The 13,547-nt window shown below is 60.8% G+C and overlaps 1 protein-coding gene across 6 annotated transcripts in view; it reads right to left on the reverse strand.

Annotated features, from left to right (window-relative positions):
- Window positions 1–2,914: 2,914 nt before the first annotated feature.
- Window positions 2,915–13,547, reverse strand: part of EVI5L (ecotropic viral integration site 5 like) — a 33,445-nt gene continuing 22,812 nt past the window's right edge. For 4 of the 6 annotated variants that reach the window (XM_026455553.1, XM_026455552.1, XM_023186760.2 and 1 more), the window contains exons 11-20: window positions 11,717–11,770; window positions 9,459–9,599; window positions 7,079–7,207; window positions 6,846–6,941; window positions 5,753–5,893; window positions 5,495–5,650; window positions 5,238–5,384; window positions 4,818–4,913; window positions 4,624–4,719; window positions 2,915–4,480 (exon numbers count right to left, since the gene is read on the reverse strand). In XM_026455553.1, the coding sequence (XP_026311338.1) occupies window positions 4,202–4,480; window positions 4,624–4,719; window positions 4,818–4,913; window positions 5,238–5,384; window positions 5,495–5,650; window positions 5,753–5,893; window positions 6,846–6,941; window positions 7,079–7,207; window positions 9,459–9,599; window positions 11,717–11,770 (1,335 nt within the window). In that variant the 3' untranslated portion in view covers window positions 2,915–4,201. The remainder of the gene's footprint in view (window positions 4,481–4,623; window positions 4,720–4,817; window positions 4,914–5,237; window positions 5,385–5,494; window positions 5,651–5,752; window positions 5,894–6,845; window positions 6,942–7,078; window positions 7,208–9,458; window positions 9,600–11,716; window positions 11,771–13,547) is intronic. The other 2 variants (XM_026455554.2, XM_023186758.2) reach the window with 2 other exon arrangements.

The following is a 13,547-nucleotide window of genomic DNA, read 5'->3' on the forward strand; positions in this document are numbered from 1 at the left end:
GGCAAGGACGGGGGACCCCTTCCCATGGCCCTTCGGCTGGTATAGGGTCTCGGGCCAACTGCCCCAGTAGCGGATTGCAGGAAGAAGTGGCGTCTCCCAGGGCTGGGTGGGAGATGGAGTCCTCACACTGCACCCTGTCTCCAAGTGTCCTCGAAGTGCCACCTGTTGCATCCCACCCCCACGGCATCCTTGCCCTTCGTCAGGCGTCCTTGTCAGATCCCAAACATCTTCACAGGCCCCCTCCAATCAGAGTTTCCTGCTCTTCCTCCCCCAACTAACCCTAACCCTGACCCCTAGCTCAGTCACCTTGACCCTGGAGCCCCTCAGCCCTAGCCAGTTTCTCCCTGTTCCCAGGTGCCCCTGCAGGAGCTCCCCTGCTAGGCCTTTCCTCCCCCCGGGTCTCCTGCATGGCACCAAGAATGATGGCAACATCCCCAGCTGGTTAAGAAGACAGAGTAGGATCTGGCCTTGGGCCCTCAGCCCTGCCTCTGCCCCTGGACCCAGTACCCTTACGCCATCCTGTGATCAGTTTCCTGTCAGTCACAGACCAGCAAGTCCTGCCCGTCCCCATCCCAGACAAGGCACTTTCCAGCCTGGGGTCTGAGGAGAAATGGGCTCTGGCCTGGAGGGGGTGCCACCTGCACCCCTGGGAGCTAAAGGAGGAGGATACCAGCACAGTCCTTCGGTCAAATTCAGAGTTTTGTGGCAAACCACAGAGGTGTTCTCTCAAGCCGGGCCCTGGTGGGATTGGGGACCTGGGTGTCTTCGTTTCCAGACTCTAGGACAAGCCCAAGGCTGACTCCTGACATGTTGGGTAGCCAGAGGCTCAAGGCCAACTGCCAGGAAGGACAGGGCACAACCTCAGACAGTTCCTCTGGGGTCCTGCCCTGTCCTGGGGAGCCAGTGGGGGTGGAATTACCATGGAAGCAGGAGGCATGGACAGTGACTGTCAGGGTCCCCAGGGTTACATCTGCACCGTCTGTGGCCAGGAGAGCTGTGGCACGTGATAGGACAGTACATGGGACTTGGCTGTCTCAGTGCATAAGCAGTGTCATGTCCTTTGCTTGGCTGTCAGGCATGGGGGCAAGGGGCACTTTGTGGACCCACACTGGGTGCAGAGGGCAGGCCCTGGCTGGCATCTGCCTGAACCCAATTATGTTTCTGCCCCTAGGGGCCAGGCACCGTGTCTCATGCCTATAATCCCAGCACTTTGGGAGGCCGAGGAGGGCAGATCACCTGAGGTCAGGAGTTTGAGACCAGCTTGGCCAACATGGCAAAACCCTGTCTGTACTAAATTTTTTGTAAAAATACAAAAAAAAATAGCCGGGCACGGTGGCTCACCCCTATAATCTCAGCACTTTGGGAGGCCGAGGCGGGTGGATCACAAGGTCAGGAGTTTGAGACCAGCCTGGCCAATATGGTGAAACCCAGTCTCTACTTAAAAAAAAAAAAAAAAAAATTGGGCCAGGTGCAGTGGCTCATGCCTGTAATCCTAGCACTTTGGGAGGCAGGTGGATCACCTGAGGTCAGGGGTTTGAAACCATCCTGGCCAACATGGCGAAAACCCATCTTTACTAAAAATAATACAAAATTAGCCAGGCGTGGTGGCGCATGCCTGTAATCCCAGCTACTTGGGAGGCTGAGGCATGAAAATTGCTTGAACCCGGGAGGCAGAGGTTGCAGTGAGCTGAAATTGCACCATTGCACTCCAGCCTGGGCAACAAGAGCAAAACTCCGTCTAAAAAAAAAAAATTAGCCAGGCGTGGTGGTGGGCACCTGTAGTCCCAGCTACTCAGGAGGCTGAGGCAGGAGAGTCACTTGAACCCAGGAGGCGGCAGTTTCAGTGAGCCAAGATCGCGCCACTGCACTCCAGCCTGGGTGACAGAGTAAGACTCTGTCTCAAAAAACAAAACAAAACAAAACAAATTAGCCAGGCATGGTCGTAGGTGCCTGTAGTTTCAGCTATTTGGGAGGCTGAGGCAGGAGAATCACTGGAACCCAGGAGATGGATGTTGCAGTGAGTTGAGGTCACACCACTGCACTCCAGCCTGGGCGACAGAGTGAAGCTCCGTTTCAAAAAAAACAACAAATGTTTCTGCCTCTACGAAGCTTTGCCTTGCCACTCCTGGCTCTGTCCTCCACCCCACCCCACACCGCCACCCAGCAGCTGGGATTCTGCCTCAGCTCTGTGGGGAACCCCACAAAGGACTCTTTCTGCCCCCTACTCACTGTCCTCCCTGCACTAGCCCCTCACAGACTCTGCGGTCCATCTGGTGGGGCCCTCTTACCTAAGCCCTCCATGGGCTCCCAATGGCCCCCAGTTCAAAGCCCAAACTCCCTCTCCTGACGTAAGCAGTCCCTTCTTGATCTGACCACGCCCAGGCTTTCCTGTTCCTCCTTTCTAGGCATGGTGTGCCTCCCGTTGGTCTGATCTTTATGCTTTTACCCCGGAAGAGGTCCTGACACCACCTCCTCCAGGAAGCCTTCCCTGATCTCCCTGCACATTTGTCTATTGAGCACTTACCACATTAGTGCAGGCTCCCCCCTGCCTAGTGCCTGTCTCCTCTGCTCCACTGGAGACCCCCTCAGAGCCAGGCAAAGGGCAGAGTATCCCGCAATACCCCTGGACGTGTGAGCAGAATGAACGCAACTGGGTCCTGTGCTTCCTGAAGCCCAGCGATTTGGCATCCCTCTCTCTCCTTCAGGGGAGGCCCAAGTTGATTCACCCAGGTGGGAAATCATGCCCAGCCCCCAAACCGAATGCCCTTCTGTCCTCTCCCACCCCCATTCTATGAGACTGTGGGGAGCTCCTGAGGGTGAGGACAGCCCCGCCTTCCCTGAGCACGGTTTTTGGTCCCGGGACTGGGCACCCACCGCTGCTTGCGATTCTCCTCCCAGCCCACAGGCCAGTCCGTGACTGTGTAAATACACTTTATTTTCCATCTTTCCCGCCTGGGCGACATGTGGAGTGAACAGGCAGTGTGCAAAATGGTGGTGGGCAGTGTGGGGGGCGTGTGGGAGAGCCCCGCGGGTGCCTGCCCCGTTCCCAGGCTTCATAACACTGAAAAGTGGGCAGCTAGGAAGTGGGGACGGAGCAGGGGTCCCCACCCCAGGAAGCGCCAGGGAGATTGCTTGTGACGCTACTCTACTGGAGGCTCCAGGAGCACCGAGGGGGGCAGCCCCCAGGGTCATGAGGCCCAGGGGGGCCGGGGGGGGGGGGGGGGGAGGGGGCCTGGGGGGCATCGTTGAATTTTGGCACCGTTCTCAGCTCTGATTCAGCAGAGGCCACGGGACCACCAGGAGGAAGTGAGGGGAGGCCGCTGGCTAGGAAGCTCCTAGGTGGGGGCCTGGCCCTGGCTGAGGGTGGGGCTGGGAACACAGGAAGAAAGGGAAGTAGATGGAAGCTGAGCACCCCCCCAGAGATACCCCTCCATCACTGTCCAGGAGAGGGGGTGCGAGTGTCTCCCAGAGGAAGATGTGGGGTGCCGGGGAGAGGGGTCTCTTCACTTCCTCGAAGCTGCTCTGGCCCCAGAGAAGCAGGGAGACTTCCCGCTCGCCACTCACTCCCCAGGTGGCCCCGCACACAGTATGGGGGACTTTGGTTTCTGCTGCAGGGGCCATGGTGCCTGCACCAGGCAGGAGAGGCCGGCCTGGCCATCTGTCCCCAGCGGCCCAACTCCCCTAGAGATGGCAAGGGGTTAGTCAAGGGTCACTTCGTCCCGAGGAGTGTTGTGGGGTGCTGATGTCCAGCCCAGAGCTGGTGCTCTCCTTCCTCAGGCCTCGGTTAGCTCCTGGGCGCTTCCCAGCAATGCCACCCCTGTCCCAGAAGGAATCGTGCTGGGAGGTGGGAGCTGTCTGCTCATTCAGTGCTGGGACCTCTGGGTCATCTGTCCCTTGCCCTCTGCCCTCCTGTTAAGAGAACAGTCAGCCCCTCCAGGCACCCCGGAACGCCAGAGGGCCCGGAGGGGTACAGACCAAGATGGGTAAACACTGCTGGGGAGGGAGAACCTGCCCCGGGGTCCTGAGGAGCCCCAGGCCGGACCCTACCCTCTGGGCTGCCTTGCCGGGCCTCGCTTTAGGGGTGGCCGAGCCACAGAAGGCGCGGAGTTCGTCAAGTGCAGCAGGTGGGGAGCAGAACACGGGCTGCCCGGGAGCCCCCCACGACTGCGGTCTCCTGAATCCGGGCGCATGGGGCACGGCCTCAGTTGTCCAGGCCCTGGCTGTAGGGCGCGGCAAGCTCATCAGCGTCGCTGTCTGAGCTGCCCTCGCTGTCCTTGGCCGGCCGGTCCAGACGGCGGAAAAAGCGCGCATCGCGCGGGGACAGAGGATACAACGCGTCCTGCAGGGCAGCGCCCACGCCTACGCCAAGTAGCTCCTCGTCTGACGACGGCAGCGAGTCCTCGTCCAAGTGCCGCGCCAGGCTCAGCCCGTCGAAAGCCAGCGGGTCCTCGAAGGGCGGCGGGCCCTTCAGCAGCCGCACCTGGGGCGGGGGACCGGCGCTGCAGGCGTGGACCGGCCTTCTGCCCCGCCCTCCCAGCCGCATCCTCCGCAAGGCACCGGCGCTCGGCTCATCCCAGGCCGACGACACCCAGGCCTGTCCCCGGCATCCCCGCGCCGGCTCACCTCGGCCTTCAGCTCCTCGATCTGGTCCTTGAGCTCGCGGATGTACTGCGATGAGTCCGAGTGGTTCAGCTGACCTTGGATTCGGCCCTCCTCCCTCTGCGGGGTGCGCCAGGTCACGCGGGGCCAGTGCCATGCTGGGCCTGGGCTCCCGCCCCGCTCCTGCCCCAGGCCCTGCCCCCGCCCCCGCCGCTCACCTGGATCTCCAGCTCAGCGATGCGCTGCCGCATCTCGGCCACTGCAGCCATGCTGTCCGCCTCCCGCAGTCGCACAGCCATCACCTCCTCCTTGCTCTGGGGTCGGGGGGGGGGGGGGGGGGCGGGTTGGGGGCAAAAGGAGGGAAGGTCAGGGGGCGGGATACATCAGGGGGCGGGACCGCGGGCAGAGGCGAATCAGGAGGCGGGCGCGGACGGAGGCGGGTCAGGAGGCGAGACCGCTGGCAGGGGCGGATCAGGAGGCAGGACGGAGGGCGGGGGCGGGTCAGGAGGCGGGGCGCCGAGGGTGGAGGCGGATCAGGAGGCGGGACCGCGGGTAGGGGGGGATTGGGGGCGGGGCCTTATGTAGGCTGGCGTCCAGGGCCGGTGCCACGAGCCCGGAGGGGCCGCGGGGGTCTGCACCTTGCACTCGGCCTCGGCCTGCTTGCGGCGGCTTTCGCTGAGCTGCGTCTGCAGCCCCTTGTTCTGTGCCGCCAGGTACTGCAGCTTCTCCTGCAGCGCCGCGCGCTCCGCCTCCACGCGGTTCAGAAGGTTGCGATGGATGTGGTCCTGGGGTAGGGAGGAAGGGAGGACGGAGGAAGGCGGCGGTCAGGGCCTAACCCAGGGGCTGGCCACGGACACCACGCCCCTCCCCCAACGGGCAGGCACCCCGAGTCCACCTGCGTCTCAAGTTCCACCACGCGCTGCCGCAGCTCGCGGCCCTCGGCCAGGGCCTGGGCCTCGCGCAGACGCACGCTCATCAGCTCGTCCTGCAGCTCGCCCACGACCAGCTTCCGTGGGGACTCCTTCCAGCGGCCGCCGCGGGCCAGATGGGCCTAGGGGGTGAAGCCGAGAGGCGGGCGGTCAGCCTTCGCTCAAGCGCCCCAGGGGACGGCCCGAGGGGGCGCTCTGCCCGCCGGCGCCCACCCGGCCCTCACCTGCCAGGTGTCTGAGAGCTCCTGCAGCTGCAGTTTCAGCTCTCGCGTCGAGGCCACCGCCTGGCCCTCCCGCACCTTGAGCGCCTTCAGCTCCTCCTGCAGCTGCGCCACGTTGTTTTCGTCGGGCAGCGAGCTGTTCCTCTGCGGGGAGAGAGGGATCAGGGCCTGGGGGAGCAGCGCAGCTGCCTGGCCCTTCCTGCAGGACAAACGCCCCAGCCACGTTTCCTCCTGAGCTCTGCCTTGGGCGGCTCAGATGGGGGAGGGCAACCCCCTGGACAAGGCCCACGGGAGGCAGACTCGCCTGTGGAACCCGGCTGGGGCTCCTCAGCTGTAAAATGGGTGTGGTAACAGCACCTACTCTCACAGGGTGTCCTAGGGCAACCCCCCAAAACGCCGTCCTGCACACACTCAGACTCCCCGAGGTCTGAGATCCACCGGCTCAGGGGAGTGCTCAGGTAGAGAACCAGCCCCAGCAGAAACACCCTGTCTGCCCTCCGGTCCCCAGGCCAGGCCACACCAGGCCAGGCAGTCCCTCTCCCTGGGAACAGGCTGAGTGCCGGCCTAGGCCCTGTCCTGGCACCCCAGGGCGCAGTGATGGAGGACTGATGCTCTAGGACCCAAATCCAGCTTTCTAGATGAGGTCCGCACTGCCCCGTGTTTGGGTCTAGGGCTGGGGCAGATCCAGCAGCATGTCCTGGAGGCACACTTCCCTGTGAAGTGGAGGGAGGCGGGAGCGGAGCCCAGCTCTTGGCTGGTGATGAGGGCCTGGAAGCAGATGGCCTCTCAGTCCTCCATTTGGGAGGACTCCCAAAATAGCGCAGGCTGGAGGGGTGCGAAGGCTCCTGCTGCATGTGTGAATGGGTCTCTGGGTGCTTTCCTTCCTCTGGGAGCTCCGTGGGAGAGTGGAGTCGATGCCAAGTCAGAGAGCAGTTGGGGAGGGACCCAGAAGGCCTGGGATGGTGTCTCCATGGGAATGTGCAGGGAGGGAGCCCCAATGGGCCTGGGCCTGCCTTTCTCTCCTTCCTGTCCCCCTCCCCCATCCCCCTCTCTCCCTCCCTCCTTCCTGGAACCCAGTACCTGGGGAAACACGCACAGGTGGGATGGGGGTATCCCGGAAGCTCATAGAAGCTGCCACGCTGCTGGACTGTGCCTCATACAGGAGGGTGGGCATGCCCCACGTAGGGTTGTGCTGTGTGTGTGCATATGTATGGTTATGTGTGCATGGGGGTGGGGGATTCTGACCTGGGGTCACCCCCAAAGCTTACCCAGGACCCCTCCTATGCCCCAGGGTCCCCCCGACACCTGCCCGCCTGCCTCCTGTCGCACCTTTTCCATGTCAAGAACCTTGTCCTGCATCTCCCGAAGGGCCCCCAGTGTCTCCGTCTCCCGCAGCCTTGACTGTTCCAGCTCGGTCTCCAGGTGGGACACGAAGTCTTCTGTGAGGCGGGGGTTCTCCTGGGGGAGGCAGAGAGCTGTGTGGGGCCCCAGGCCATGGCTGGGGGATGGGCAGCCTCCATGCCTGCTGGCTTCTGCCTCCCTCCCCAGAGCCCTTCAGCAGGGAGAGGGGCCCAGGTTTGGGGCATCGTGGGCTGGACCCCCTGATACTCAGAGCAGAGGGCCCACAGGTCCTGGCACCCATGCAGCTGGCCCAGTCCAGCTTCCTTCCTGGAAAGGCTGCACAGAGGGAACATTCTGAAAGGGGACTTGCCTTGGCCTTCGGATACCCTGAGGGACCCCAGTGACTGTGGTTTTCCAGGATCACTGGTGAGGGTGGGAGATGGCTTCTTGCTGGGTGGTCATCGTTCCAGCCACATGGTAGGTAAGGCCAGGGGTGGGGGCGAGGCCTGGGGCTGTGCACCTGTCTCTCCACCTTTCTCCTCTGCATCCCACCCTCCATTTCAAAACAGGGAAGGATGGGGAAAGAGTTTGTGGGTATCAACCTCTTGCTCCCCGCCCTGGCTTCTCAGAAGTTCCCCAGTGGGGGGTCCCTGGAGTGATGGACACTGCCACCTGGACCTGAAAAAGGACACCTGGCCCCTGGGGTGGGAGCCAGGCTCCCTCTCACTGACCCTGTGGCCTGGTAGGGCAGTTCTCTGGGGGACTGCCTCAGCCCTCCCAGCCACCACCCTCTTCCTGTGGGTCTCTGAGATCCATGTGTGACAGTGGCTCTGCCTCAGCCCAGATGGCCTCCAGGCCCCATGTGGGGGCCCTGCCAGGCTGTGGCTCCTCTGGGCCACCTCATCTTGCCTATAGTGGCCTCCCTTTGGGCCTGAGGACGTGGCCTTGGGCCTCCCCCATCACTACATCCCCCCCAAGGCCAGAGCTCAGGAGTCTGACGAGCCTGAAAGGAAGCATCATGCGGGGTGGGTGGGATGAGCCTAGCCTCAGTTTCCCTAACGTCCGTGCTGCCTCACAGCAAGGTGGGATGAGATTGCTCACAGACTCTGAGGGCCACACCAGCAGCATCACACCGATGGGGTTCACAGGGACAAGTGAGAAACAGTGAAACTGCCCTTCCCCTCCCCAGGAGCGGGGGATCAGCTAGAATCCCCGGGCCAAGGCTTGAGCTGTAGTCTCTGGGCCTGGGGGTGGAGGGGGCACCTCTGTATTGGATGGCTCTTCTTTCTCAAGCACTCCATGGTTTCTCCAACCCACACCCCACTGCCAGGCCCTGCTGGGTCAGGCCAGGATGGCAGCGAGGCCTACAGCATCGCTCCCTGCCCTCTGGGGCATGTGTCCCTGTGGCCTGCAGGCCTTAGGGCTGCAGCCACTGGTGGTCTTTGCAATCAGGAAGCCCAACTGCTAGGTGCAGCTGCAATTAAGTTTGTTTGTTTTTTTTTTTTTCTTTTTTTTGAGGTGGAGTCTTGCTCTGTCACCCAGGCTGGAGTGCAGTGGCGCCATCTTGGCTCACTGCAACCTCCGCCTCCTGGCTTCAAGTGATTCTCCCACCTCAGCCTCCTGAGTAGCTAGGACTACAGGCGCCCACCACCACACCCAGCTAATTTTTGTGTTTTTAGTAGAGACGGGCTTTCATCATGTTGGCCAGGCTGGTCTCCAACTCCTGACCTCAGGTGATCTGTCCACCTCAGCCTCCCAAAGTGCTGAGATTACAGGTGTGAGCCACTGTGCCAGGTCGCAGTTAAGTTCTAAAAGCTTTCAGGAGAAGTAGATTTTTTTTGGGTGGGGGGGCACAGCTCATGGGCCTGCCCATCATGGGATCCAAAGTTCATGGTCCACAAGACACTCAGGGTGCCCCCTCAGCCCCACCCTGCTGGCTCAGAGCTCCCCAAACAGTCCTGGACTGCCCTGCTCGCATTCTTCATGGCTGGCCCCCTGGGGACACCAAACAATTCTTCAGATTCTGGGGAGAGGCAAGGGCCTCTGTAAGCAGTCACAGCCCTGTCTGCTGCCTGTGACATGGAGGGAACCTTGCAGGGATAGCCCGATCTTCAGAGGTCTCCCTGCTGAGGCTGGGGGTTGGGAAGTCAGACGCTGCAGACACCCTACGAGGTGGCAAGAAATGGGAATCAGGATGTCCCGGAATGTGGAGTTGCTGGGGGAGAATCTGCACTTGTCTCTAGGTTCCCCTTACCCCAGAAAGGAACAGGAGGGCGCTGAGGCCCGCAGATCTGAGCCCTGAAAGAAAACCATGGGGCCGGGTTGCGGGGCGTGGCCCCGCTCAGCAGCCCCGCACACCCGCCCCTACCTGCTGCTCCTGCAGCTGCCGGATGGTGCTCTGTGCCTTCTGGAGGTCCTCGGCGGCCGAGCTGCACTGCTGCCTTACCACCGCCAGCTCCCGCTTGATGACGTAGTTCTCCTCTGCTTCCTGCGCCCGTGTCACTTGCCCCTGGGCACAGCAAGGATGGGGGCGGGGAGGGGCAGGCCGTGACCCTCGGCTCCCACCCAAGGCCCTGCCACCCGCCACAGGGGGAGGCCCAGAGAGTGGAGGTGGGTGGAAGTGAGGTGGGGGGCCTCCCGTACTCAGAGCCTGGGATGGGCGTCCCACTGGGCCTGGGCGTCCCACGGCCTGGAGACGTGGGTGGGTGACAGGCAGGAATAGGACACCTGGAGGAGCCTGAGAGGAACAGAGCTAGCCCTGGGCTTGGAAAGCTCAATCTCCTTCCCCACTCTGGCTCTCGGTCTCTGCCCCAGTTGGGGTCCTTATCCAGGGGCACAGCGAGGCCACCTGTGCCTATTCATGCCAGACTCTGCCAGTGAGGGTGAGGATCTGGGGACAGCCAAGGCCCCAGCAGGACAGGGCTGGACTCCCAGGGGGCATCTTCTCCAGTCCTGGGCTCTGGGGCCTCCACCTGCCTGGGGCTAAGATCCCCCTTTTTTCCCCCACCTCATCTTCGTCCACTACCCAACTTGGGCCCCCCATTCCAGGCTCAAAGCCACCAGGTGGTGGGTGGCAGCTTCCAGATAAAGCCATTCAAGATGAGGTGGCAGCAGGAGCAGGTGAGCTAGAGAAGGTGGTAGCAGGCATTGCAGGTAGGAGCAGAGAGCAGCAGCGTGAGGGCCGGGGCGCGTGTGTGCATGTGTGTGTGTGCGTGTGTTGTGTGTGTATGTGTGTGTGTGACCGCAGCACTGCACACACCAGGGCCTTATTTAAATATGCTTTTAGGTTCCCCAGCCCTCCTGGGTCCCCACCCTGTGTCGCCTGGAGGAAGCTTTCTGTACATGCGTGGACATTCACACCCAAACGCACTCACAGACAGCCCCTCCACACACACACTTCTCCCCACTTCACATGCCCCGCCCACCGGGAAGCCTCTGTGTCCCCCAGAAGCAGTCCCCAGCTGCCCCATGCATGGCGCCAGGCCTGCCTGCAGAATGGCAGGGAAGAGGCAGTTACTGGCTGTCGTGTGCAGGGTGCAGGGAAGGGGCCAGGAAGGAATCCGGAGAGGGGATAAAAAGCTACAGTACCTGGATTAACCTATCAGCCAGAGCAGCGCTCTCCTACCCGGCGAAGGGGATTCCCAGCGACAGGGGGAGGAGGCAGAGCGGAAGGCGCGGGGACAGGAGAGGGGAGACAGACAAGAACCACTTGTCACTAAGGCAGTGGACTATCTCTAGAAGCGGGGGAGAGAGGAGGGAAGACCAGAGAACCAGCAGGAGAGGACCCGGAGGAAGAACAAAGCTAGAGCCAGTTCCGTCCTGGAGAGGGATTCGGTGTGAGTGGCGAGGTCGGGGGTGCCCGCGGCTGCGGGGGAGGCCGCAGGGCTGGGAGACCCACTGTCTCACTCTCCAGGGCCAGCCGGGCTGCGGCTGGCTGGAAAACTGTGGGCGGGGAGGGGAGGAGGGAATTTCGGCTTCCTGCAGACCTCCCGGATAGTGGGAGAGGAGTGGGGTGCGTTTTCATTTTAAGGCAGAACAAGGCTTTGGGGTGAGGGCAGTCAAATACGGTTGCCGACCCACTTCCTGTGGCCAGTGGAGGGTCAAGTAAGGACGAATGAGGAGCAGGAAGTGGGGGCTTCCGGGGCTGGGGCTCAGTGAGCCCCGATTCCACCCCCACAACATGTTGGGGAGCAGAATCCGGGCTGTGGCTCCCCACAATGGCGCCACGCTTCTCCTCCACTGGGTTTCTTTTCCTTGCTTTTGAGGGCGAGACTTCCAAATTACAGGGTGCGGTGCCCTGTGGCCCAATTACGGGGCTCATCCACCAAAGCGGCAGTTCTCCCTCCTCCTCACCCCTCCCCGTCCGCGCAGCCGGGGAGGGTGCGGAACACAAATGTATTCCCGTGGCTGCAAGCCACTGGGTTGTAACTCGCCCCTACTCTAGGATTAATCACAATACCAGTCGCCCCCAGTTCTACGGCACTCCAAATCGGGTTCAGGTCGGGTCCTGGGGCAGGAGGGTAGGGCTGCTTCGTCCTCCAGAGAGGAGAAAAGACTTGGAGGGGTCGGTCCCAGGTTAGCGGCCACGCCCCGCATGGTGGACCCCACGGTGGCCACGCCCCTCACCTTCTCCAGGGTTTCAATCCGCTGTTTCAGGAGCCGGTTCTCCGTCCGAAGCCTCTATGGGGGTGGGGGGAGATCACGTCATAGGCCACCCCCCACGCCTGTCTACACACACCCCTCATTCACCCACTGTGGGGGTCAGTCCCCTTAAGGCCAGGCCACTTTTCCGGGCAGGGCGCAGCCAGCATCTTACGTTCTGGGTCAGCGATTTCAGAAAACAGGGCCAATTCCTGTCCAGACTGGTTTTATTACAAATAAATAAATAAATACATAAAGTTTTAAAAGAAACCTGGGTTCAGTAAAAATAACGTGAGTCCCTTCGTGGCCATGTGTGTGTTTGGGGGCCAGGCAGTACCCACAGCCACTCAGAAGACTCCATCCCACACGTGGGTCAGTCTGCCGAGGGTTGTGGGGGAATCAGTGGGGGAAGCAGCTGTGGAGCAGCCCCCACCCACCCCTCGCTGCTTTGCCTCAAGCACCCGGGTTCAATTCCGGGGGCAGGCTCCTCTTTGAGTCTGGGTCCAGCGTGCTGATCACGCATCCTTCCTCGACAACTACATTCCTGTGACCTGCCGGGAGCAACCTGTCCCCAGTGGTTTTCGCTGTTCCCTGGCTGGGGTTTCGACGATGTTTCCCTTGCTCTTGCCTTCTATTCTGTGCTGATGGATTTTGGCTAGATATTTGCAGTTTTAGGCCAGGTACAGTGGCTCACACCTGTAATCTCAGCACTTTGGGAGGCTGAGGCAGGCAGATCACCTGAGGTCAGGAGTTCGAGACCAGCCTCTACTAAAAACACAAACATTAGCCAGGAGTGGTGGCGCATGCCTGTAATTCCAGCTATTGGGGAGGCTGAGGCAAGAGAATCACTTGAACTTGGGAGGTGGGGGTTGCAGTAAGCTGAGATCACATCACTGCACTGCAGCCTGGGTGACAGAGCAAGACTCCATCTCCAAAAAGAAAAAAAAAGAAAAAGAAAAAGATATTTGCATTTTAGGTTCCCCAGGTCCCTTTGGGGAGCAGGTGAGGTTTGCAAACGAGTTGAATCTCAACTGTACCTGCGCCCCCTTGCTTGATACGAAGGTGGTACAGAAATTGTTTGGATTGGCAGGTGAGTGAGGGTCCTGCCACACTGCAGGTCACACAGAATATTTCCTGGGTTTCTTCTGGGGAGAAAAGGTGATGGAAACACCTAGAACATTCATTCCCAGGAAGCAAATGCAGATAGAACCGCAGACTTGACAGTCAGTGATGCATGTCATGTGGGGAAACTGAGTGAGAATGGGGTAGGGCATTGCTCTAGTTCCTCAGTTCGGCTGGGTCAGAGCTATTTCAGGCACAGGTCTCTGGTCTTCATAGCAATCTGGAGCCCTGATCCCTGGCCCCTGGGTTTCCCTGTCATCTCTCTGGCTTCAACCCATTGTAGCACCAAGCACAGCCGTCCTTGCAGGAGCTGGGCGTGCCTTTTATATTTATTTCTATATTTTTGTGAGACGGGGTATTGCTATGTTGCCCAGACTGGTCTCCAACTCCTGGCCTCAAGACACCCTCCCACCTTGGCCTCTCAAAATGTTGGGATTACAGGTGTGAGACACTGTGCCTGCTGGAGCTGGATTTCAATCCTTGTCTGTTGGACTCCAGTGTTAGCCACTGTGTGACTCTGCCCCTGAAGAGCATGGAGCCAGGCTGTGTTGGGTTTGTGCGTGTCCATTCCTATCACTGGGGCTTCCTCAGTCTCAGCTGTGACTTTGGCACACAGCAGGTGCTCAATAAATGGTTTTCTTTCTTTCTTTTTTTTTTGAGATGGAGTCTTGCTCTGTCGCTCAGGCTGGAGTGC

Source organism: Piliocolobus tephrosceles, chromosome 21 (genome assembly GCF_002776525.5).
Source record: "Piliocolobus tephrosceles isolate RC106 chromosome 21, ASM277652v3, whole genome shotgun sequence".
In the NCBI taxonomy this organism is placed as follows: Eukaryota; Metazoa; Chordata; class Mammalia; order Primates; family Cercopithecidae; genus Piliocolobus; species Piliocolobus tephrosceles.